This window comes from Diprion similis, chromosome 4 (genome assembly GCF_021155765.1).
Source record: "Diprion similis isolate iyDipSimi1 chromosome 4, iyDipSimi1.1, whole genome shotgun sequence".
NCBI lineage: Eukaryota > Metazoa > Arthropoda > Insecta > Hymenoptera > Diprionidae > Diprion > Diprion similis.
Window position 1 is genome coordinate 6,909,261 of NC_060108.1, and position 27,186 is coordinate 6,936,446.

General features: G+C 36.2%; 1 protein-coding gene across 3 annotated transcripts in view; it reads right to left on the minus strand.

Moving 5' to 3' along the window:
* Nucleotides 1-27,186, minus strand: part of LOC124405320 (lysophosphatidylcholine acyltransferase) — an 87,428-nt gene that overhangs the window by 21,008 nt on the left and 39,234 nt on the right. Inside the window, exons 3-4 of one of the 3 annotated variants that reach the window (XM_046880135.1) lie at nt 17,028-17,242; nt 578-690 (exon numbers count right to left, since the gene is read on the minus strand). In XM_046880135.1, coding sequence (XP_046736091.1) covers nt 578-690; nt 17,028-17,242 — 328 coding nt within the window. Of the gene's footprint in view, nt 1-577; nt 691-17,027; nt 17,246-27,186 lie in introns of all 3 variants that reach the window. The other 2 variants (XM_046880134.1, XM_046880133.1) reach the window with 2 other exon arrangements.

The following is a 27,186-nucleotide window of genomic DNA, read 5'->3' on the forward strand; positions in this document are numbered from 1 at the left end:
CAATTTGAACATACTAATAAGTGATTCTGGCTAAAATTCCTGTCACTTTTATTTAAAAAACTACTATCCGTATAATTACAATCGCACATGTTAATCGAAGAGGTTTTTTCAGGACAGTTCGAAAAAATTCATAGAATTTTAAAAAGGTTGCTCACCAGTTTTATGATAGTGTTTGAAATAATTTAATAAGATTTTATAAGCCTTGGCAAAATTTGTCAAGGTAAAACTGCGTAGTTTTAAAAGGTTACGCGGAACCTCAAGCGATATACCAAAAGTTTTTATTACACTAACATCGTTGAAGCCTTGAAATGGTTTAAACGGGCAGAATTTAGAAAATCTCACACAATGTCAAGAAAAATATAATTACCCAAACGTTGAGGGTGTAAATAGTGAAAGAATGGATTTTTTTCATTTCAAATGGAATCGATTGCTAAGCAAAAATAGATATTTACCCATTGACAATTTCGCTCTTTTTGCGTAATTATACATATATTTTACTGAATGTTCACAGCGTCAGCGCTATAATAATAGAATACAATTTTTCGATTTAGCTTATAATAATTCACATTTTAATTACCTGAGGCCAATCTTCCTTGGAGGTAGCGCGTTCGATAATCTCCTTAATGGTATTCTGTCGTGAATTTGGATCTTCTCTCCAGACGTAGACGGGCTGGGTGTAATTGATGACCTCTAGTATTGAGTATTGAAGTATTAGTTATGATTTTCTACGCAAATGGACTATAGTCCAAAAAATCGTACAGTAAATCACTGTTTATCTATTTTTGTCCCGTAGTAATGCAGTATATTTATTGTATAATGTATTTGCCGTATCCAGATCTGTTAAATACAACAATACTTGGCAATTTGAACACACACCGACATCTGTAGACAAACCACAGAAACAACGCACGCCTATACACGCATACTGTAACACAGTTTTTTCGGTAAATTCTCTTACATAATAGCAAGGTTACATGATATACTATATACATACATACTGCATACAATATACTATATACAGTATATATACTACATTAAGTATATGTACTGTATACGTTTGAATGATAGGTCCTAACCCTTGAATTCACGCTGGGACGCTCAGTGTCCCACCTTTCTTTTGCAACTTTTTATTTATTGAACTACTTTTTTGGTGACAACTGCCGAGTTTCTTGGTTCTGAAATATTATCAAATGGTCTCTGAAATATTTCTAAGTCTACAATAAATGTAAAATTTACTTATTTATTTATTTCAAAAATAGAACATGTAAACAAATGGTCGAAATTCGTAATTTTTTACGAAAAAAGCATTTCCTGCTTATCTACCATGAAAATCCGAATGCCAATTTTTCTACAAGCCTAACACACACCAAAATTTTTTACAGAATTTCAAAATTTTTCTTATCGTTATTTTTGTTTGTCCACCATCTTACATCCTCCATTTTGAATTTTCAAATTTAGGGTTCAGAATCGTAATCAGCAACCTTAAAATGCTGCCCATGTATGAAAAATTTTTAGTTAATTGCATGTAAGCAAAAATGTGTACATGAGAGGGTTAACCTTTATACCGAGCTCAACTCTTATCATTTTATTGGAGTACCAGTAATTACTCTGGGCTCACCTACAATGCACATCTTATAACTTCGGGTGCTTATGTATGCCACTTGTAACAACGTATGTTGTTTTGCTAGTATACCACAAAAAAACTAACGAAACAACAATTAAGGACATTTGAACGCCAAATACCAGAAATCTTAGGAAAATTGTTGCGAAATGACTATACTGCGTCAGGTAGTAGTATACTCAATATCATGATTGATCATTTATGAGGTATTGTAACTAATAGTGAAGGAATTATCGGAAAAACGCAAAATAAAACTTTCTCACAACTTTACGAATATTTTTCTATTATTAGAAATGAGGATTGTTGGTTGATTGTCATAGTTCGTCGTTAATCCACATGCTTATATTAATCTGAAAAATTTTTCGGTAAATAGTCTTGAAAATTTTGAAAATTATAAGCTAAAATTAGTAACATTTCGAACAAGGTGTATGCGTACGTAATGCATTGAACAGTCCGTGAGAGAAAGGCGTGTAACTTTCCCATTATTAGTCAAGAGCTACAAGGTTAATAGCTATTTTATCTGTTTTTATGAACTAGTTGAATCACGTAGTTACAGAATTAATTGCTCAGAAGGTATATTGAATTATGGCTATTAAAGATAAGAATGAAAAACAAAAAAAATACTATTCATTCAGTTGTTCGTTAATCACCTACGTGTGTATAACGTATAACTTTTGCAATATCACAAGGCATTCTCACATTCCCCCAGGTCGATTTGTCTGATTTGATTCCTTTTGTAATAGGTGATAGTAAAATGAAAACTAAGCGAAACACATTTTTTTTTATCAGCTATTAAACACTTGAGGGGGTGAAACAATTCTCCAAAGTAAGGCATGTCAAGGGGTGATTTGGCAGTTTCACCCACAAGAATATGATATTTTTTAACCAATTCAATTGTAACAGTTTTCTCATAACGAGAAATGAGAAATATAATTTTCTCAACTAAAAAGAAAAAACAAAAAAAATTGTAATCAGTCAAACGGTGCCGTGATCAGGTCACCTGGAGATTACAAATCACGCATGAATAAAAATTGAATTTACGGGGGAGAAGCAGAATTAGCTGCTGCTGCGGAATTTTTAAGATATGTTTAATTGTGTATCGCGGAGAACAAATTCATCCACACCAAATCGGATCCCAATATGAAAGACAATTCTCGCTATTCTTCACCGGCGACGGAGACAGTGGACACTTTGATGTCTTGAACAGCCAAGTTTGGTGATATTTTGTTTTGTAAACAGATAAATTAAATATACAGCAAACATGCCGAACAAAGTAAGTATACCATTGGAAATATCAATGAATAAATAACAAAGTAAGCAATAAAATAAAATTAATGAACATTATCGAAACAGAACAGCGATGCGGTCTCGCAGCGGTCGTGCGAGAAAATACCAGGTAAAGCATATTTATATAATATAATAGCAAATCCAAATTCAACTCGGTAAACCAAACAGCCGGACTCGTTTTGAGAATCATTACCAGTGAATTCTATATGTAACCATAAAAAATGGAAAAATAATTACTTATATACATTCATTCGTAAAAAAAAAGAAAAAAAAGAATCGACATTTGAAAATACAGTCAAACACGTATGAATCCCTAAGCAAATAATTTAACGCCTTTTTCACAATAAAACAAGATAACGGATTAGATGATCTGCTGTGCGCAGCAGCAAAAGCAGCAGAGGAGGAGCTGCTGCTGGAGACGGACGACGTAGAGTGGTCCGTCTACGTATGGTAAATGAAAATTATACAAGGAAATGTAAAGAAAAAGATAAAAAATTTATCATTCCACAGCAAAAACATCACAAAGTGAACGATTTTTCGCTCCCTGGTCAACTTCGAAATAAATTTAAAATGATAAATGTACAAGACAATAAATTTATTTGAAAAAAAAAAGAATTGATATCAATTATTTGTACATTATAAACCAGACACAGTAGACTCTATATCTCTATATGTAGAGATACGTAAAAAAATATGAAAATAACAACTATAGCAAAATAAGTCGCAAAATGCAATTGGGATTGCATGGCATCGGGAGTTTTGTACATGTGAGTGGATTCGTTTACTAAAACAATCTGAGCAGGCCTGCATAGGGAGCCAATAGCAATGTCGGGCTGATCGGAAACAACCGATAACAGTTGCAGACCTGTCATCAAATCAGCATAAATAAATTTACGTGTCGTTTATTTATAAGTTTACTATAAAATTTTACAAAAGAAGTCGAATCGGAGAGATCTACCTAGAATACCTTCCTTGTTAGTGGTAATAAGTGACGTTATTAATTTTTCACTCGGGCCTTCAGATGACATTAGTACAATACTTATTATTGCATTACTACAATATTTAATAATGTCGTTTGGTGTCTAGTACAGATGTAATTTAGTAGTAAAAAACTTGATGTAAAATATAGAATGAATTCCATCGACAACTATCAGTCAAATTTCCATAAGCACCAAAGAATGGATTTTCCATGTTTTGGCAGTTCGGCGTGTACGTTTAGTTATGAATGCCCTTCAAATTGTAGACATATACAGCCTAGGTGTACAGATGTCTGGCTGACTTAGCAGATATTTATCTGTAAAACTTTGTTCTCTCCTCGATCCGACTTCCTGGATCAAATTTTTTGCGGAAAACATTGAAACATGAAATAAATCAAATTTTTATCAAAACAGTAGCGTTCTTATCATAACCATGAATATCATTCACATTTTTGCTCACCGACAACTTTGCAAAAAATACGATCAGAGATATCAGATCTAGGAAATCATGAGTTAAAGATATCTACAACTTCGAGGGGATTACATAACTCGATATACACAGCGATACGTCAAAAATGCAGCAAGCTTCGTCTTTAGAGCCAGAAGACGTCTTGACAGTTAGTGGAATTTCGAATGTAACGTATAAGAGATTCCCACTCTTTTCAGCCATTTATTCTCCCAATGACAATTCCGTACGACAAATATACCTGCAGGTATTCATTAAGCAGTAATGCTTCTTCTGAAAGCAAAGTGAAAGCGTTGTTATGATGCCATCAGGACTCATTACTGATTCGATTGAACAAATGTCACAAATTCACTTTAGACGCACAATAATGATCCACAATATTTTTTTTTTTTGTTGAACCCTCACTGATTTCAACAAAAAATAACAGAATACATCCTAGAATCATATTGTAGTCGCTGTGTGGATAATTGAATCGAAATTGAGCGTGGCTGGGCATGATTTAAGTCTTTTGCATACTAATCAGTATTTATACGCCTGAATTTTGTATAATTCTCAAAAAGACTGTGTAGCTCTTTGAAAATTAATTAAAAGACCAGAGTAAGAAGTAACGCACTTAGAGCAAAAGTGGGTGAAAAAAACTCTGCAAGCACAAGCGGGATAGAATTAGTTGAACGCATTGAAAAGAAATATTAGGATCGGATCAGTAGTTTCAGAGATAAGGAGCATAACGCATTCTGGCTAATAACAACAGAAGTAAGAAATATTTCAACTTGAAATTTGGCATACAGATTCTTGAATATATGTACTTCAGTTGTTAAGATATTTGATCGGAAGATATGCCATGCATTCTTAAATAAGCTCCTCTATCCATGGGAGATTTGTGGGATTGGAACTATTGGGCCAGGCCAGGCGCGAGTGGAGGGAGATCGCTACCATTACACTGTGTTATTATACATCGAAGCCTCTTACAAAAACTAGCATGTTTCATATTTCTTACATAGATGAGGGATCTTGGATATGTAGGTCATCATTAAACATCAAATTTCTGTCGACGTTTCGACCCGAGTTTTGCGTCATCTTCAGGACGAAAATAATTTTTATTGCCTGGTAAGCGAGGATATAAACTGTTAGATGTTTTTGACAACGGTGGAACAATATTGTCTTAAATCTAGGAGTGCTACTAACCTAGTAACTAATCCAACGAAGGAACAGCGATTGCAAGGAAGAATTCTTAGCGTTGGAGACTGCTTTGATGCTACGAACATAATTCAACCATTATGAATAATATTTGAAATTTTTACGCCACAAGAATGAAGAAAAAATAAAGAAAAGTAAATTGTGGGAGACTGCTTCAATGCTCACGCACATAAATTTCAACTCGTTGATTGAATTTCACATTTTACAATACACAAAGTAGAGGCCCCTGGACGATCACAAATATGTATACCTTCAAAAGAAACGAGGAAACCAAATTTTAAATTTACAAAGAACCTTGATGGAGGTAAATTAAACCAGTGAGCACGTGTTAACGAAACCTATTTCACAATAGCACGTACTAACCTATTTACAGTAGAAAATCCATGAATAGCCAAAGTGATAAACCAATTAAGGCAACCGGAAGCTTTGGGCCTTTTTCTTGCCACTTCTTCATCTCCCACTTCTCCATCCGTATTTTCCAAAATTTAACTTGAAATTATCGGAGAGCGATTTAATGGACGACCTGTTGCTTCGAGCTCATGGTCGAAAAGAAGGAAGTAACTGGAGAAAGTCAAGAGAAAGAGCCGAAACCCGCAATTAAATTTAGAACTAATTTGAACGTTGTCGGTAACTTATCCTCGGGGGTTCCTGGCGGTAATAAGTTTTACATATGTATCACTGAGTTTCTCGACATCTTGTCTGAGATTGATTGAATCAGTATGACTAACAATGTTACACATTTCTAAAATAATTCTTTTGTAATACCGTGGTTCCTCATGTAAAATAGTTACATTATCATAATCAAATTGGTGGTCAAATTGTACCATGTGTTCAGCTAAAGCTGTGTGGTGGTCATCTGAATCACTGATGTTAAGTTTATGTTCATTCAATCTAACTTCTAGATGTCTACTCGTCTGTCCGATGTATGGTTTATTACAGTTTTTACAAGGAATTTTGTAAACTAAATTTGAGTGTTTGATCTTGTTTAACACATCTTTTTCTTGATCAAAAATTGAGTGTAGGTCGGTGGCGTTCTTTTCTACAAATTCGATGTTGTATTTCTTAAAGGTTCGGTTCAAAGATTCAAAAAGGCCAGCCACATATGGAATCGAAACGAAACTTATCCCATTGTTGTTATCATCAGTATGAGAATCATCATTGTTGTTACTGTCCTCACATATGGAACGAAAACGTGAGTCTATTGTTTTTTCCAAAAGTTTTATGGGATAGCTATTCTTTATCAAAACCTCTTTATTGATACCCAAATTTTTAGCGTGGTAAAAATCATTAGCCAGCTTGATTCCTCTGTCCACTAGATTGATGACCGTACCTAGCTTGCACGATTTTGGATGGTGTGAAGTATAATTCAAATATCTTTGTGACCAGGTTGGTTTTTGGAACCAATCCGTTTCTATAATCGACTCGTTGTTAATGATTGTTACGTCTAAGAAATTGATTCTGTTGTTATGCTCAGTCTCGACAGTGAATTGAAGTCTAGGGTGAAAATTATTAAAATACCTAAAAGTAGATCCACAGAGTTCTTGGAGACTGCTGTTAGTATATCGTCAACGTATCTGAAGTAAAACGGAACGCTAAATGGAAGTTTGTTAATGCAAAATGACTCTAGATCGTCCATGACGAAATCTGATAACACCGGAGAGAAAGGAGAACCCATCGGTAATCCAAAAACTTATGAATAAACCAAATCGTTGAACTTGAAGATGGAAGCGTCAAGACAGATCTGTAACGCCGAATTAAATTGTTCTTGTGGTACAGGGATGTGGGATGACAGTTTATCCCACCGCTTCTTGATAGCTTCCATCACAAAGTCCAACGGTACATTGGTGAAAAGTGAAATTACGTCTAAAGATATTAACATGTAATCAGGGGGTAAAATGAAGCCTCTAATATTCTTGACTAACGAGAAGCTGTCTTTGACATTAGACTTGGCAGTACTTCTGATTATTTGATCCAGGCATTTCATAACTTGGCTAGCTTGTAGGTGGGCGAATTTATAAAAGAAACAGTAACCCTCATTGGAACGCCGGATTTGTGAATTTTAGGTAGCCCGTAGGCTCGTGCCGAGACACTATTGTTCGTGTAAATGTTACGTTTCGAAATGTCAGCAATGTATTGTTTCTTTACCCACAAATTTGCCAAAATGTTCACTTTCTGTTGTAGTGTATGAGTCAGCTCGTGTTTAATTACTTTGTACGTATTGATATCTTCTAATTGCGTTCTCATTTTTTGCAAGTAATCATCTCTAGAAATGCATACTGTAGTATTGCCTTTGTCGGCTTTTGAAAACATTAAATTAGGATTTGAGGATTTGAATTCTTTAGTGATCTTGATGAGTTTACATGAGAAATGTGAATTCGCTTGATGGTTATGTTTGAAGTTACAAATTTTGTTAGCAAAATCAACTCTGGCCTGGTTTTGTATTTCATGCGGGAGCACATGTAAATTGAATTCAAAATCCGCTATGAGATTTGCAGTAGGAATACGTTTTTTGCTGAACGGCACTCCATGTTTTGGTCCTAAACTAATGGTGTCCAGAACTTGTTCTTTATTTTGTAATAAAGAATTTAAATTTATTGTGTAATAAGGCATGCATCGGACAGACGAGTAGACATCTAGCAGTTAGATTGAATGAACATAAACTTAACATCAGAGATTCAGATGACCACCACACAGCTTTAGCTAAACACATGGTACAATTTGACCACCAATTTGATTATGATAATGTAACTATTTTACATGAGGAACCACGGTATTACAAAAGAATTATTTTAGAAATGTGTAACATTGTTAGTCATACTGATTCAATCAATCTCAGACAAGATGTCGAGAAACTCAGTGATACATATGTAAAACTTATTACCGCCAGGAACCCCCGAGGATAAGTTACCGACAACGTTCAAATTAGTTCTAAATTTAATTGCGGGTTTCGGCTCTTTCTCTTGACTTTCTCCAGTTACTTCCTTCTTTTCGACCATGAGCTCGAAGCAACAGGTCGTCCATTAAATCGCTCTCCGATAATTTCAAGTTAAATTTTGGAAAATACGGATGGAGAAGTGGGAGATGAAGAAGTGGCAAGAAAAAGGCCCAAAGCTTCCGGTTGCCTTAATTGGTTTATCACTTTGGCTATTCATGGATTTTCTACTGTAAATAGGTTAGTACGTGCTATTGTGAAATAGGTTTCGTTAACACGTGCTCACTGGTTTAATTTACCTCCATCAAGGTTCTTTGTAAATTTAAAATTTGGTTTCCTCGTTTCTTTTGAAGGTATACATATTTGTGATCGTCCAGGGGCCTCTACTTTGTGTATTGTAAAATGTGAAATTCAATCAACGAGTTGAAATTTATGTGCGTGAGCATTGAAGCAGTCTCCCACAATTTACTTTTCTTTATTTTTTCTTCATTCTTGTGGCGTAAAAATTTCAAATATTATTCATAATGGTTGAATTATGTTCGTAGCATCAAAGCAGTCTCCAACGCTAAGAATTCTTCCTTGCAATCGCTGTTCCTTCGTTGGATTAGTTACTAGGTTAGTAGCACTCCTAGATTTAAGACAATATTGTTCCACCGTTGTCAAAAACATCTAACAGTTTATATCCTCGCTTACCAGGCAATAAAAATTATTTTCGTCCTGAAGATGACGCAAAACTCGGGTCGAAACGTCGACAGAAATTTGATGTTTAATGATGACCTACATATCCAAGATCCCTCATCACATTCGCATCTAAGGTCAAGAATCTATCCACTTTCTTACATAGACTAGCACGCTTCGGGTTTTTACGGAAACTATCATGTTCGGCGTTCACCACGAAAACTTGCACGTTTCGGTTATTCCCGCGAAAACTGCTATGTTTCGATTAGTGCAATAAGGATTTCTTGAAGTTTTATATGGTGTGCGGTAGTCGAAATGGAAGTCAATTTGCGGATGCAGAAGTGCGTTTTTCGCGTTAATATAAACTTATAAATATCCTCTTAACTGTATTGTCGATGCAGATCTTAGCAGAATGAATGCTTTTTGTACAGGTTCTTTACAGATGTTTTAAATTTCTTCGATTTTTTATCAATACAAATATCGATTGGTCTTACTTTATTTATATCAAGCAGTCCTTACCTAAACTATGCGTAATATTTCTACAAGAAAGTGAAAACTATTGTATCTTATCGGAGATGACTAAATCAGTCTTTTTGGATTTTTCTACTCAGGAATACTACACTCTTACTAATTTGCATTAAAAGATCTTAGTTTTCGCGGTGAATGTCGAATCGTGCTATTTTCCGTGAGAAACCTGAAACTTGCTACTTTTCGTAAGAGGCGTCGATATATTCGCACGAAACGCGGTCCTAACTAGCCTCCACTTATACAAAAGAACGTCTTGAAAAGGGCCGTCAAAGACTACAGTACCTGCTATGCTAAGGTAAAAATTATCGTAAGCCAAAGCCGTTGAATTAGACGCCGTGTTCATTAAGTTTTCCCGTCGACAAAGCGAAGAGCAAACGGCATACGTCGTTCCGAGTTAATGAAATATTACAAGTTTCTCTGATATATCTGAAATTTTTAATTTTTAGTTATTTTGATCAACACTAATCACCTCGATCACAAATATGTTACGAATCCACAAAGGACCAGCATTCATCAATGTTAAATTCTTTATGAATCGTAAGAAAATGTATAAAATAATACCGTAGTATGTATATAAGATTGTATTAAGAGAAATAAAAATGTTGTAGCTTTATTGAATAGATAAATATTTTTGGAAAATGTAGAGAATATTTTTCTAATATATTTCAGGCAAATGACAACTTTTATCTTTATGGTTTTTTATTTGGGGACTCTATAAAAGGTTACAGAGCATCAAATGTTGAATTAGCTTGGTACGATTTTTCGTTATTGACGTCGGCCACCTTGGATCCGCCATTTTGAACTTTTAAATTTGGCCTTTAGATTTGAAAAGAGCAACCTCAGAAACCCCTAGAAATCAAGTTTCCCTGCAATCTGTAAATTAGATCCTATTACGCTATATATTAGGAATTATCTAAAATAGCTTTCAGGGGGGTAGTTCACCCCCTTGAAATTAATTTCAACCCCTATAAAAAATACGTATCTCTTGTTTTAGCGTACTTGATATTCCTATAAAGTTTCATGAAAATAAGAGGCGGGTAATTCGTGGATGTTGCTCGTCAGTTTATTGTTTGACTCGGCAGATTAGCGCTTCCAAAGGAGAGTGCGGAATGAGAGTGTTGCTGCCGTGTCCGCCTATTGAAATACGATTTTGTCGGCTTCCCCTTCTTTGTCGGCATGCCGAATTTAGCTCAGTGTGTGCTATAGCTATCATTTTTCCTGACTTGTTTACGCTGTTTTTGCTATAACTATTGTCGAAGCTCCTTTTGTATTCCTGGCTTTCTCACGCTGCCTTATTTTAACCCTATACGGAGTAACCGTGGTCGCCGGGTACCCCAAACCAACTTGGAACTCTACTCATAACCCAGCAGACGACAGTTCCGGTTCGGGAAGTTATCTATAATTCACTTCAACGTTCTCAGAATCGGGTGAGATCGGCGATGGTGTCAATTCTTTGTTGTCTGTGAGTCAGTGAAGGCCGTAGTCGCGCGTGGGGTCCTCCGGTACCCCAGTTTCCTCTTTACGCATATATTTTGTAGCGGTAAGTCAATTTTACTTTCACTAGTATAATTAATTATTTTCATTATTAATCACATATAAGGTCAGGTATGGCAATGTTTACATTTTTTCAGCATTTTTTGAGTAAACAATGACTGAAAAGTAAGTAAACATCTTATATTGAGTAATATCCGTGTACGTAATTGATTCGTCCGTCAAGTAAAATTTACATATTTGTTAAGAAAAAATCCATTTGAAGTTGAAAAAAAGGTGCAATATGTAGTTTTTCAATGACTTTGTCCACTTACGGCTTTTTATTGTTCACAGTTTTCGGATAGACAAATAATCATTGTTTTTAGAAAAAATTAATCAATACACTATATCACCTAAAGACTCAATGTATTCCCTCTCAAATCCCGTTGAAATTTTGAAAATCGGTCAATTAGAAAAAGAATGAGACTATTTTGATTGAAAAAGTCATTTTTGGTTCTTCACCACCTTTTTTTGCTTTAAACAAGTTTTTTCGACTTTATCTTAAAGAAAAGGGCTTTCAATATAAACCATGGCGTTCCTGATTTAAAAACGAAGAAAATGATGCATAACAAATTTATCTTATTGCAACTAGAAAGGCTTGCATCATTTGGAAACGCTTGGGGTACTCCGGTGCCCCAGTTACCCCGTAGAAGGTGAAAAAAATAGGTTGCCCCGTCTAGGGTGAATCTGATTTAATATTGTCAGCGTATAACATCTGCTTGTTTAAACGGTTTGTACGAGTCTTAATGCAGTGAATATCCAATGTTTCAGGACTGCAGATGGCTAGGTCAGAGGCTAGTTTTGACTAGAGAGTTGTTTTAATTAAAAGAACAGAGAGACGACTGGAAAGAATTCGCCGGTATCGTTCCAGTTGTCGTATGGCTAGTGAATAATTTGAAGGGAATTCCGGAAGTGTACAGATATCATGATGCGCGCTGCATTTCGGCCGTTACAGTTTACAACATTCGTATTTTCAATATGAGAGCACCAGTCATGTCAAAATGGATTGGCAAATGCTGCCATGTTTGATGCTGTGAGTGAGAAGAAAAATAAAGAGGGTGATTCACCCTCACAGACATGCCTAATAATTTTGCAACGTGATGAAACGTGAACTACGAACTGACAACTACATTTTGAATCAGCAAATACATTTTAAAAACGCGGGAGACAACTATGATGAGGAAATTCGTGTAAGAGTTAGTTTACTTCCTCAAAATTGCGTTTTTGTGAAACTGCCATACACGCAAGCTTTCATTTTGTGTCCCCTTTAAAATGGCACTGGTTTTATTCACTTCGATTCACAACTTTTGAATCAAAGGTGCAAAAAAGAAAAGTTGAGGAGTGGTTCTGATTTATATGAGAAACATTTCCATTTTTGATTCATTGAAATCGGTCCACTGTTTATGGCTGAATCTGTCAAATCACCCCTTGACATGCTTTACTTCTGGTGGTCGTTTCAACCCTTCGAACCGTTTTTCTGGGGTTAAAAAAAGACATATCTTTCAGCTTTCAATGTTCTCAGCATACGTCAGTTGCAACTAAATCGGAGGAGGACACCAAAGTGACGTTTCTAGTTAGTGACATTACTGGCAATGCGGAAAGTTATCTTAAAGGTTACTATAACGCGCTGTTCAGAAAATTATCACATTACACATGCCCCAAGGGCTTCGAAAATCGAACTTTCAAGCGAGGGCGGCAAAAAAAAAAAAAGAAAATCGAAAACCACGAGTTTTAACTGAAACATCTCGATTATCATTCATTCGGAATATATAAGTACTTGGGTACCTTATTTACCTTGAACCTAAGAGTGATATGAATAAGGGTGGGAAAAGTATGCAAAAACCAAGTTAGTGATTTACACGCTTATAGGCAGTAATATCAGTTTTATTTTCTTCGTTTATCAATTATCAAGTTATACACTTATTTATCTTCCTCATGCAAGTTATTACTTATCAAGTTTATTATATTGAAGTAAAAGGAGGCGTTCGAAAATATCATCAGATAACTTATTTCTCCGTGGAGTTAATATTTGTCCTCCAGCACTGAATGCACGCTCCATGGGGGCGGAAGTTGGCAGAAAACTATTGTATTTAACGAATATTTGTTTTACAACGGGATATCGTCCTAGACTCTGGATCTCTCTGGATTCTTCAGACGAATATGTGAGTCAACACCGTTTCTACAGAGTTTGTTTCTACATAAGATATTATCTAGAAAGTTCGATTCAACAGAATAAAGGAGAAAAGCTCGTTTCTACAGAAAACTTTTCTACAGAATTGCGACATGCAGTTCGTTTCTACAGAATTAAGATTTTGAAGTTCGATTCTACAGAATTCGGTCGTAGATGTTCGTTTCTCACACATTTAATTGTAAATTTCGTACATTTCGATTTAATTTAGTTCAATCTAATTTAATTTAATTTAAATTATTTGACCGCCACTTGTAGAAACGAAAGGACTTGCAAATCTGAATTCTGTAGAAACGATATGTGTAGAAAAGAACTCTGTAGAAATGATATCTGTACAAACGAATTCTGTAGAAACGAACTCTGTCGGAACGAACTCTGTAGGAATGAACTCTGTAGAAACGGTCCGTTCCTTTGAAACAATCGGAATACTTTACCGAAATTAGAAACATTATCAGTCACTGTGCCAACGACTCTAGATTATAGATATTAGAGATTATATTCTTTTTGAATCTGAGTAATTACTTTAGCAATTTCAAGATGGGTATATGAATAGTTCATTCTAACGCATAACAGAACGAATGAATGTCTTTGAAATGTTAAGTCGATCTGGCGACAAGTCATACCCATGTATGATTTGTTATCACTTCTCCCAATATCAGCTGTAGTGCAAGGATATGGTTGCTGCTCCAATGTAGTCTTCAGATTGTTCTTGCCATTTTCCATTTTCTTATAAATCTTTTCGGAGAGTAGGCCTTGACATAGGTCTCATGACACACACACCTTATATCAAATTAACCCTTAGCGGCACAGTGGCATTCCTGAATGCCACCTGTTTTAAAACACGTTTTTACAATTTTAGAGTAGTTTTATTCGGGTTAACCGGGTTTTTTTGTAATTTTATGATCTTGATATGTTAGAGGATCAAAGTTTATGTTCAAATTGTTTTTATGTTTCGTTAATTTGTTCATATAAATCAACAAACTCTGAAAAATAGCACTTTTTTTAGAAAAAATGTATTATTGAAGATAGTTTCAAGAGTATTCTTACGATTTTTGGTAGGCGGGGGTTTTTAGGGTCGCTGATTACGAATCCGTTGTCAGATTTGCAAAATTCGAAATGGTGGACACCATATGGCGGCTGTGCACTTCAAATGACGGATTTTATGACCGCAAAACGATTGCAATTGATTTGAAAGTATGGAAAATAGCTCGGGTTTTATGATTTGCGAAGGTCAAACGACTTTTTGCGTTTTGGTCCGCCATATTGGATCCGCAATTTTGAATTTCTAACTTTTGAGTGCGGATTCGTAATCAGCGACCCTGAAAACCCCCGAGTACCAACTTTCGCTTTCGTCAAACGAGTTTTTGCACGTTTGGTCCGCCATATTGAAACCGCCATCTTGAATTTTTAAATTTTGAGTGCAGATTCGTAATCAGCGACCCCAAAAACTTTCGAGTACGAAACTTCAAGTCTATAGTACGTAAGGAAAAATGTGTGCCGCTAAGGGTTAACGAAGTCCTTATCTTCAACTGAGGATATGGACGGCACTTTGTGAATAATGAATTTCTGTAGAAATTAACGTATCCACCTATATAGCAAGACATCGATGTAATTCACAAATGACAAAACGATTACTTAAACTTTAATCGTAAATGTGTATACAGGTTTATCATGCAAGGCTTTCGGAGTTTGTACTACAATAATTACTCGATAAGTTTACCCACCTGTTCGTTCTTAAATTTTTGCATACTGCTGCCCCCGAAGCTTTTACTCCATAGATTTTCTTCTAATAATTTGTTTTTTTTCTCTTCCGGGCCAGAAGTCTCACTGTGAATTGCTCTGCTTATGTTTCTTCGTTGTTCAGAATTGATGGACGAGTCCGTTCAAGATATAAAAATCTTAGAATAAATGAGAAGAATTCTGAAAACCGACAGACTTCGAAATTGTCGAAATATATTATAATTACGATGCATCGTGAAATGCTGAAGTTCGTGGTAATCTATACTTATCGTGTTGCCATTAATAATATCCAAATGTTGAATCATAGTTTTCATTGCCAGCATAATTGTCATTGGCTTTAGTGCCTCAGCTGTCAGTTATTCTCAACTAGTTGAAATTGCTCACCGAATATTTTAAGTCTCGTCAAATCTTCAAAGGATATAATTATTTGCATACATACATACCTTCAAGTGCTTGTAGGTCTCAATTTTCGTGTCAGTTACTTCACAAACTTTAAAAAACTCTCTTAACCTTAGAACGACAAAACTTATTTCTTGACCTCCATACTACAAACTGGGGTAAATATTTACCTCACGCGTTTCTTGTTCTTAAAATCATTCCCAGAGCAATAATAATGAGACTCGTAAGTAGATGAATTTTCTCGTTTTTTGATTACCAAGAGAATTGCTCATTGCGAAATCACGTTCATCGAGGTTTAATTTTTCTGGCGTTCTAGGATTAAATAGTCGACCTACCGATGCAGGGTCGTCCGGATTTTCGATATTCAGATTTACTTTTTATTTACCCAAGTTTCATAGGTTATTGGAATTAGTGCTCGTATGATTCAAAAAGATTTAAGTCACGACGTTAATAACACGGAAAACTCAGGAAATCGCTCGTCTGAATGACCCGAAACAAAACGATGAGAGATACGCGACTAGGTGCCATGCGAGTTATGCCGGCAAACTCGTGAAAATATTCACACTGACTCCCCACAAATGGCGTTTAACATAAACTATTGCAGGCGCATCGGAAATTCACACTTCTTGCACACGCCGAAATTCTGACATAAATAAAGTACCTTACATTCCACCCATAGATAGATACAGGTAGTCCTTAAATGTACCTAGGTACTAGGTACTTGCTAAGGAAAGTATCTAGGTGCAGGTACTGAAAGGTACTGAAAGACGTACCTAGATACTTTACAACACTGTTCATTTGTCCACTTCGTATTAAGTAATTGTTCATCAAGCATTTTACCTTTATTTGACCCGTTGAGGTCAAGTTGACCCTAGACCTTAACACATATTCAAACGTAAAATTGTCCGCTCTTTTCGATTTTGGCCTCAAAAATGGGAGGTTCCCGTTTAAAAAATCGAAGTCAATCTGAAAATGACCTTAAAGATGAGGTTTCAGCTCAAATCAAAGGTCACCATTGAATCCCTTGTTAAAAATTACCTGAGATTTAACTGTGGTAATTTTTTTTTTTTCACCGAACCCTGCGATATTTGTAGGGGTTTCCATACTTTTTCCTCACTCTGTAGAGTTTTTAAGTCAAGTTGAGTGGCAATGATTTTACAATTTGTTTAATTACGTAGGTTCATAATTCCCTAAAAAAGTCGAATTTATTTTGTACTGTGTATTCATATTTATATTACTTTTGATTTGTCGTACCAGTCCAAGCAATTTTTAAATTGCATTTTTAAATAGAATTTACTTAAGGAATGCAAGACAAAATTCATCACAATTAATGGTCTCGAAGGTGTTTACTACGGTTTAGTATGTTACTTTGTGGTAGGGAGATTGCATTTTTCTCCGGATTTCAGTCAAATCAAAGTATGACATTTTGTAGGGTGTTCCTTGCTAGAAGCCGAGTAAGTTATAGGAAGGAATGAAGGACGTACTTCCGATGAAGGGATTTAGTCCGGACTCTCTGCGGACGATAATGGACGGGAAACCGGTGACGTACACAATCCCTCCGTCAATGAAGGTGGAGTGAGGAGCTACGACTAGGATTGGTGCCTCCCCCCTGGTGGCTTGTTTCCCGCGTACGATAATCCGCATCCCTCCAGCCTGGTAGGTCAGCCGACCGAGGAAGCAGAGCCAAGGGATAATCTTGCTGCTGGTTGCAAGGAAATTCACCTCCGTCAGTTTCTTTTACATTTTTATCTATGATTATAAATTCCTTTCAAGATCAATGGTTCACGTTAGGTCAAGGAAAACAACTTTTTCCAATCATCAGTAATAAAACTAGGGTTCGCTCGCAGGTTTTTTGATGAAAAATCTATCAGGTGTTAAAATTTTTTCAATCTTCCTGATCAGAATAAAATACATATCAGAGGTTCTTTAGAATTCACCGTAAAAAATTATTCATTATTTTTGCCACACCACCAAAAATGCTGTCAAACCGAAGGCAATTAGTAAGAAAACATTTTTCATGCCAATTTCACATGCGATTGGTCCTGACCATGTTTGGTTCTGCAGGGTTAGTATGCACAGGGAAAACCTGGGAAACCAGGAAAACTCAGGAAATTTCTTACAGCAGGGAAAAGCGAGGGAAAAGTCAGGGAATTTCAGAAATAAGACTGGAATTTTGAATCTGCCGAAGAAATGAACTCGTTCTTATACAAAGTACTATCGATCTTAAGAAAAGAATATTGTACTCAAAATTTAATTTCGTCGGACCACTTCATACATTCTATATATATTACTTAACACCAAGCCTTGTTTCGTTTTTTTCTTACGGAAAATCGCCGGCTATTGTTTGTAAATTGATAGTGACATAGTAAGATTGTTATTAGCTAATATTTAAGGCATTGGTACTAATGTGTAAAAAAAATTTCATCAATCAGCTTCATATTTCTTGAAAGGATACTGGAAAAATCTTATTCTTAGGCTGGAATTCCTGAAAAAGTCAGAGAATTCGGGATTCCAAAAAGCGTACGAAGCCTAAATCAGTGAATTTCCACTGTATGAAATGAATGTAATGAGGTAACTTTCACGAAGAAACGGGTGACAGAGAAATAACATTTACTTGCATTTATTTCACCTATTTCTATAACGATCATCTCTGGAGATTATTTTCCAATCTTAAGCATCATCCTAAGTAAATCACGAAGAACTACCACGTCGCACGTCGCCTTACGCCAGGTAGCGGAACCATCTTTCATCTGGATAAATTTAGGCTCTGCGTGAATGTTTCGATTGTTATAACCGTCGAATTTCCGCCAATCGTAATCCGCAGTTATGTGGTTTACAGATGCTCCGAAGTTGTGAACTTGGAATATAACAGTCAAGAAATCAAAATAAATTTTTGAATTGGGTTCCGGCAGCATTCGGTATGGCTGTACGATTCCTCATAGATAGTAACAATTGTTCAGGCAATGAGGATCGAGAAATTGAATTTGAAAAAATTAATCTGCCCACTTCCGACAGCACATCGAATTTGACAATTAATAGTTTTCCCCGTGGTATCTAATAATTCTCGACAAGTTCTATAGTTCCTCGTATATTTTAGTAAAAGTTTCAGCACGATTTAAGTAAACCACTATTTTACGTGAATCGGAATTTAAAAAAATATCAATTCGCCATTGTACAATAATTCCATAATAGGCTATACGCCACTTTTTTTTTATTCATATCATATTTCAACATATTTAGTGCTTAACAAGGCTGTCAACCGGAGTTATATCGCCTATTTCTTTGGAAGTCGTTTCTTGTCGTTTCGTGTTGTCGTGTACAATTTTTTGTGCGACCTTTTTCATTTAAAAAATTTACTGTGTTTATGTTTATACGATTTTCTGCGTTTATGCAATATTCCTGTGATCCAACAATTTTCTGTGCTTTTGCAATTCTGAAATTATGATATCTGGTTTCATTCACAGAACCATTCCACACCGTAAATTGGTTCTTTGTAAATTATATGTATATGACCAGTATCTTTATACATAAATCACAAAATTAGAAATCTTATACATAATCCCGCTTCCCTTCGATGACCCCATTTCTGAGATGTCTTTGCTGTAATAAATCCAATATCTTCCTATAAATTGTGCCTTCTCAACCTTTATTGTAAAATATCACATCTTACAGCGTGTCCATGATATGGTAGCATTTAAAATTTTTTGATCGAATGCTTCGACTAGTTTTCAGTAGAGTTCTGGTCACTTCCATGTGATTTTAACGATATAACCCATTTGAACAATTGTTGATCGCTATTATAGCGTGTTGTCGATCCTCTGAAACAAGATACAATTTTTCGAACAATACTCTGCACCATAATCTATCTGTCAACCAAAATCACGGCAGAGACGTGTTGGGGAGAATTTTAATTTCTTTGTCAAGCTTTTTGAGTAGATTTTTAATTTTTTGAATGTTTCTTGTACTCCCTGCATTTTTTCATGTTTCTTATGCTTTCTGTATTTCATGTATTCATGAATTAATCAAAATTATCACCAATCCTTATTGTTATTTCATTTCTTGAGACAATAAAATGTGCTTCCTTAGCTTCAGTGGTATTTTGTTTGTCCGATTTCTTAGACTTCAAGTTTTTGTTAATTACTGCTCCATTTCGCCGCACTACTCGAACTATTTTTCTCTCAGCTCCGCTTCGACCTGATTTAATTTCCTAAGGTTCGTGTATTTCAAACGATTTTAGTGAGCTTCGGCAGGCATTTGCAAGATACACCAAAGAATAGTGTATATCTTGTAAACCGTATCTCGGAAATGGCTTTGTTTAGAGAGGTAACGACAGATGTTGGATTATTGACGTAGGATCCACAAATTGAACTTCGGGTTCTACCGGAAATGAATCGATTTTCAACGTTTCACCAACAATTCTGTAATATTTACTTTCTGATATTTATTCTAAACAAACGATTATGTTTTTCTACATTTATTTATTTCTTTAAATACGTTTTTCTAAATATTTTCTTATTCGTAACTTTTTTTGTTTTAATTTTTCTTTGAACACCTTTTCGTTTGGTTGTCAAGTACCGTCAATTTGAGATTTTTCATTTCGCCGTTTTCGAGATCATCGCGGAAGTTTGTCGGACAGACCGACAGACTCTTCCCTTTTCATGGTAATGAAAAGTATTGTGAAAAGAACTGTTTTTCGGGCTTGTTTTGGTTGTATCATCAAACCGATACCAATGTATGTTTCGCATGCAAAACTTACGTAATGTTCGCTCGATGGCAAGCATTCTGTAATCCCATCCAGGATATACCGCTTGTTGCCAAGCTTGATACTTTGTGCGATTGCATCCAATGTGAGAATAACAGTTGTATCTCGATTTCCCTTTCCTTCGTTCCTAAATACGGACAAGTCAATTACAATGTGCGGGCCGATATGTAATATGTTCGTCAATGTGTACTTCACATTTGAGATAATCTCCAGATCATATCGTCGGATTATAAATTGCCCGCTGCTTAAATGAAATTTCACTTCACTTTTTCAACCACATGAACATACTGCATTTTTGGTGCAGCTACGTTCAGTAGCAAGGACATGATCTGACAAGTATCACAATTTACATTTCGCATTCAATTTTTTTGATGCCTCGTGCGAGAGATAATATGGTTTTTGAAAATGAAGAGTCTATTGACTCTTGAAAATAATTACTCTCTCTACATAATGCTCGGAAGTAATTTTATTGCCACGAAAAACTGATTGCGCTAGTTTAATAATAGCATCAATCGATGCTACGAGGTCGTTGTGATAGGTTTGGTGTATGAATGACGATTGGTGAATTCCAGGTTCTCTTCTGCACTCCCGCCGATTCCTTGGATATTAACAGACTTATCGTTGCTGACAATGTTATGCGCAACGCTACTGTTGATAGAGAATAATTTTTTCCAATCTTTGAAGAAACTTTGTGCTACATCTTCTTCCTTTGCAGCAAGTTTGATTATTCCATCAATGCATTTCAAATATTGCAACACGAATTTGTTGATTCTCATCAGCAATCTTTCATTGAGTTCTCTTTGTTTCATATCACCAACTTCAGCTTCGTCTGGAAAAGAAGTATAGCAATGGCTAAATTGCTTCGGAAATACGGAAACATTATTTCTGTCCACGATGGAACCTAGAGTACCAGCTGAGTTTTCAACTTTTCTGCACAATAAGACTATAACAAGCACTAAAAGGATGCTGCAGTCAAGTCTACCTACAAAGTAAAATGTCGCAAAGTAAAATAAATACGGTACTGCCACGTTATGAGAGAATTTCCCCTACTTGTATACCCGAAGTTTCCGGACTCAGTCGCCGACACGGCGACACCTCGTTATAAGCGAATAATAAGCGATTGCATTAAACCATGCGTGTATAGATGCCGGATTCGTTGACATAAATCTGGTTTTCTTACAATGAGGCGTGGTGATGATCATTGACACACTCACACACGTGCGACTCACGAGCTTTCCATACAGTAGTGGGAGAACGCTCGGGTGACGAATTTATTGGGATTCTATTCTCCTAACCGCCCTGACACTCTCTTATAACGAGGTAGTACTGTATTAGTTAAGTCTGCGCAGCAAAGACGTCAAAATACCGCAACCAGAACAATTCCGAAAGGTACTACGGGCGTTTCGACTCAGGGCCTGACACCCACGCCGTCTCCAAGAGATGAATGTATCTACGACATAGCCATCACTGCAGGCCACCAATGCCACGTGCCCAAATCTATCTTCGCGAATTAGCGAAATACGAAGGAATGCATAACTGTACTGTACGCTTTTATTTATACAAAACAACAAAAGACAATCAGTCGTTTACTTTTTACGGTGTCACGAGATGGACGAAAGGTGGTACGCGGATCCTGGGGACCATGCCCTGCTTGAAACTCCATTAGAAACTGACACAAGCTGGATCCTGTATTCAGACTGCACTGCATTATATTCATATGGTATATATATTCTAATCTGATATGGTTAATTTACACATGATAATCATGCCCATAAAATTCTTCGGAAACCACTCGAACTCCGGGAGAAACCCATAGGATTCTGGGAAAAACCGCTAAAATCCTACCCCTAAACCCTTCTTCCGACAGTCTGCCCTCCCCTGGCCTTCTCCGCATCTTCCTCTCTCCTCCACCAGCGGAATTTTTGTTTCCTTATCAATAACACAAAGCCCAAAATTGGAGGGGAGTGATTGTAGCACAAAACGCGTAAGGGAGAGTAACATAAACAAAACAGCGGATTTGCTGACCCCATGACAGAAGTTGAAACTTACATGGCATTTAAAATTCGAAATAATATATTGTAACATTGCGTTTATAACGCAAGTTAAGGACCACCAGCCCCACCCCATTTTTCATAATGAACTATAGTGACCACAAATCCTAGCACACGATATGGGCAAAATTTGAAATTCCTAGAATATTTCCTCATTCCTGTTTGTCAACATCTGTTCCAATGTCTCAAACACCTTTTCCTTTCCATGATTCGGTTACCCGAAGTAATGCGGTCACCAGGAGGCGATCGAAACAGTTACCAGGACACGGCCTATAACGTCAGCAGGAGGCTGCCACTACGGAACCTGTCATATCCAGCACTGAAGACATAACTAGCATGCCGCGATAACTCCCCGTCATCACCCTCCAAATAATATATTTTGTAATAGTGTTCTCATGAATCGCAACAACACTTGTGAACAATATTAGGAGATTTGTAGAGTCATGATCTAATTTGCTGATATTCCACAACATTTTTTTGAATTTCTTCAGTTTGAGAAAAATGGGTGCTTCTTCAGTCATTTTTAATTTTTTGTTCGGAATTTTGTTTATCGACACGACCGTTTGCATGAAACTTTGAGGACAAGTTCAGGGTCCTATACGCATCATACATAACTGTTCACATATGTACGCTCCTGACGGAGGAAGTTCTTATTTTAGCCACCAGTCAACGCTGCCGTTGACTAAAAAAATGCCTGCTATTATGATTGACTCTTAAAGTGTTTATGCCTTCTTTTTACATCGTACATACTATCTCTGCCTCATGTTCGAATAGTTAGGTGTGGACGCGCCCGTGAGTTCAGAAATGTAGCGATGCAATCATTCTGGCTGCGCCGATTACGTCCGCGTCCACGCTATGCTGCCGGAGTAAGAGAGAAGAAAATATTACTGTCTCTGTCTGTCAGCTTCAGCTGTTTCCACTGACAATTAATGATCCATCTAAGTTTTCAAGTCCATGCACTGTAGAGAGAATACCTGAACAGCTGTAACGTTCTTCGGAATTAATTCAGGATGATTGTTGGGATTAGAGAATAATTTCCACAAATGACCCCAAACTATAAGGTCAAACAGATATGAATGAAATTCATCTTTCTGCTAACCATTTTTCTGTGCGAATGACCTCAAATTCAACAGTCGAAGGTATAGACATAAGTCCCGTTAGACTTTTAGAACTTTTTCGGAAATCTTTAACATGTTTAATTTTCGATATATACTCTCCCGACATCCACGAACAACGATTTCACTCCGATTCCAAAATCGATGTGCAGAAAAAAGGGACCGTACAAGTGATTTTTTGCATCTGAATTTGGATGTATTTGGATATGTGGTTTGAAAATTTATAACGGTCAGTTTTATTACTGATGATTTCCTGTTATTGGTTGTTTTATTTTACATTTATTTGTGGTTAAAAATTGCAGTCAATGTGCAATACACACATTAATACACCGCACATCGGTGTAAATATAATTTATTTTTGGTTGACTCGATAAATTTGAGTTCACCAAATTTTACCTTCACGTCTACGATTTTGCCCCGAGTTTTGGAGGTGCAAAAAAAAAATGTTAACTTTCAATTTTCCGTATAAATTGACTTGAGATTCAAAGGGAAACAAAATCAACGGTTATGGAAAGCGGAATAGTATACTTGGCAATACCTCCTTGAAAAGTTTGATTTTCGAAACCTGTGAAGCGTGTGACAAGTGCCCCAGCAGTATCGAACAGCGCGGTAAAACAATGTTGGCGCATGCGTACAATTGAAACATTAGATTTTATGTGATAAATATGACAATGCATGTGCAGTCTGGAATGACTCAATTTTTTGCACTGTGTTATTGAGCGTAAGTTGCCTACCCTCAATTTTACGCGCTGTCAACTGGCGCCCTAAGCACATCTTCACAGGTGTTGAAAAAAGTAACAGTTAAGCGAATGGATATATATAATTGTCAGTAATGTAATTGTTGTGATTATAGCGCTAGCCTTGACCTATACTTCATACTCGCCTTTGCGGCTCACGCTATAAACTTCAGGCTTATAGAAATTTGCTCACTTTCCGTACTTGTGCAAATGATACGATGGGTTTCTGAAAAATACTTAAGTGAAAGTAACTGAGAATGCTGTTACTCAAAGCATCAAACTTAAAAATGGCTTGCGTGTTTCAAGTGTTCTTCACAAGTATATTTTAATCTCGTCGAACTTTCGAGAAAGTACTTTTCATCGCATACGAGAAATCAGTATCGAAGTGTTCGACGAGTTACGTGATCCTGACAAAATTTGATTATAGAGGAACCAATAACTCTTCATATCAAAAGTTGGGTTTCAAATGAATTTCTCTTGTGAGCAAATTTTGCCGAACGAAAACTATACGAATGCAGTTTGGAAACTGTCTTTTTGTCTTCTTTTAAACTGTTTGTCAGAGGGCAGCCTAAAACTGGATCATTTACAAAATAAAATTTTTTCATTAGCCTGAAGAATTCAGTATTTAGAAAATCATGTACGGTGGTTTTTACTTCGTTCAATTTGTTTCAATACGACGAACCAAAGTGAAACAAAGTATGATTATTCGCTATATGCAAGTCACATAGTGGTGCCGTCGTGGCCATTTTACGAACTTTCCCCGCCGAGTTCTAGTGTAAGAGCGCGTAGTTATTTGCTTCATATTTCATTGTAATAGGGCTGAAAGACGGGATAATACTTGTAATTAACATATATAAAAATAAGGAAACGAACTTCGGATCTATTGCTTTTCGAAAGCAGCGTTCCGATTTGATACATCTATCTAAAAGAGAAGCTTCGTCTCCTGTTTACAAACAACTAAGCGGCAAACGTCCCCGCGTCGTCCCCAGCGCGTGCCCGAGCGCAACAAACGCATGTGTCGATGAGTTGATAAAATAAATTACTGTATTAATTAATGCTACTATGTGAATTCTGTAAGAAAAAAAAAAAATATATCAACTTGACCATGTAATACTTCTCATATGCAAGTACATTATAGTTGTACAATCTAAATGTTTAAATGCGCCCATTCTTTTGATATTCTAACCTCAAGACACTGCATTAACGTTACAGACTTATGGTATCAGCAGGATACGATTCACAAAATTCCGAGTTAAGGTTCGTAAAGATGACACCATGGGCGCCTATATCGTTCTTCCTACCCCATCCATGCTCTTGCACGTAGCGAATAGTTCAGAGTTGAGACGAACTGATGCTCACAATCAGTAAGTTTTGTAATTTATTGTAATAAATAGTCAATCGCGAAACTATAAAAAGATTTCACAGTGTAGCCAGTCAAGGACCGATTTTTCGTCAACTTCAGGAAGTTCTCTGCAGATGTTTTCGGAAAATTGCAAAATTTAAACAAAGGAAGCAAAAACTACGCTATCAGGAAGCTTCGCTTACCACCAGACGTCGACTTTGATGCTGTTGTGAGTTAATCAGGGTGCTATGATATGCCAGAAATATAGTTGCTAAACATAAAGGAGATTAAACATAAGCAAATTTTCATCAGGATGCTGAAAGTCTTGTATAATCTGCAAATCAGTTGTAAGCTGTTTTTTTGGCAAAACAGTGCTTTCTCTGCTCCTAAACGAAATTGGAACAAAATCGGAGAGGTGAAGGAAGATTCTCTGTTGCACTGACAGGACATGAACCATGATATACGTACATATTTATGTCGAAAAGATTTTATATTGCGTTGACGAGATATGGACCATGATATACCTACATATAATATTTATGTGACATAGATATGTGTAATTCACACAGTGTAACAAGTGAAAGACAGACAAGTTGTCGTAAATTGAAACCATACACCCAATTAAAGTTAATTTCACAGTGTGTTCGGTATGAGAAGAAAGTGTCCATCCATACCAAATATACCTACGTACAGGTATGTTTCCCCCGAAGCATAGTACACCCGATAGTCGCTTACACCATTCAAATCTTCAAGGCTGATTTGTTAGTGACAGCGTATGCCAGCGTGTAATTTCCATTCACCAATTACATTACACAGTCTCTGAAATGTTACAGAAGAAAGTATTTCATTTTCCTTTCAGCGCACTGATAATTTCCACAGTATTCAATGTCACAGAGTGACTTCCTGGTGAAACATAAAGTACCGCTAATACGAAAGTCAATCAACGGTTTTTTTTTGTTCTCACCTACCGGTTGTAATATTTCGAATAATGCACTTTTAGATATTTCAAAATACGTTGCTGTTTCATGATGTACAGAAAACAAACAAACGGAACAAAAAATTTTACCCTTGAATCAATATAAAATGAATTTTTCTTGATCTCCCTGGTAAAAAAATCTACGAACCTCTGAGAAACTTTGCCGAAAACTCTACTTTTATTTGTTGTTTGGAACACTTTTCAGAGAAAAATTCTAATTTTTCTCTGAAGATCTGTTCAGCGCAAGAAGTTTTCAGGTTGAATTTTCTGCATTCTTCTGAAAATATTGTAAAATTTCGTGTTCTGCGGAAAAATGCCAAGTTTTTCTTCACAAATATGTTTAGTACCCTTGGCAGAAGTATCTCTCTGAGAAGCTTGGCAAAAATTTCTCTGACATACTGCGGAATTTCTTTGCAATTCGAATACTTATGGAATACAGATGTATACCTTACACAACAATATCACGCAATATAATACACTTAAAACTATAAAACTAGGGAATTTGAAGGATTTCTGAATTTTGAGAGAAAAACCGAAAAACCTGTAAAATTTTGTAAAAATCTGGAACAAACTGGAAAAAGATGAACACACCCGCTGGTGAAAATTTTGGGAATTACGTGGTTTTCGAATAGTGCAGAGAAATCGCTTGTGACAGAATTT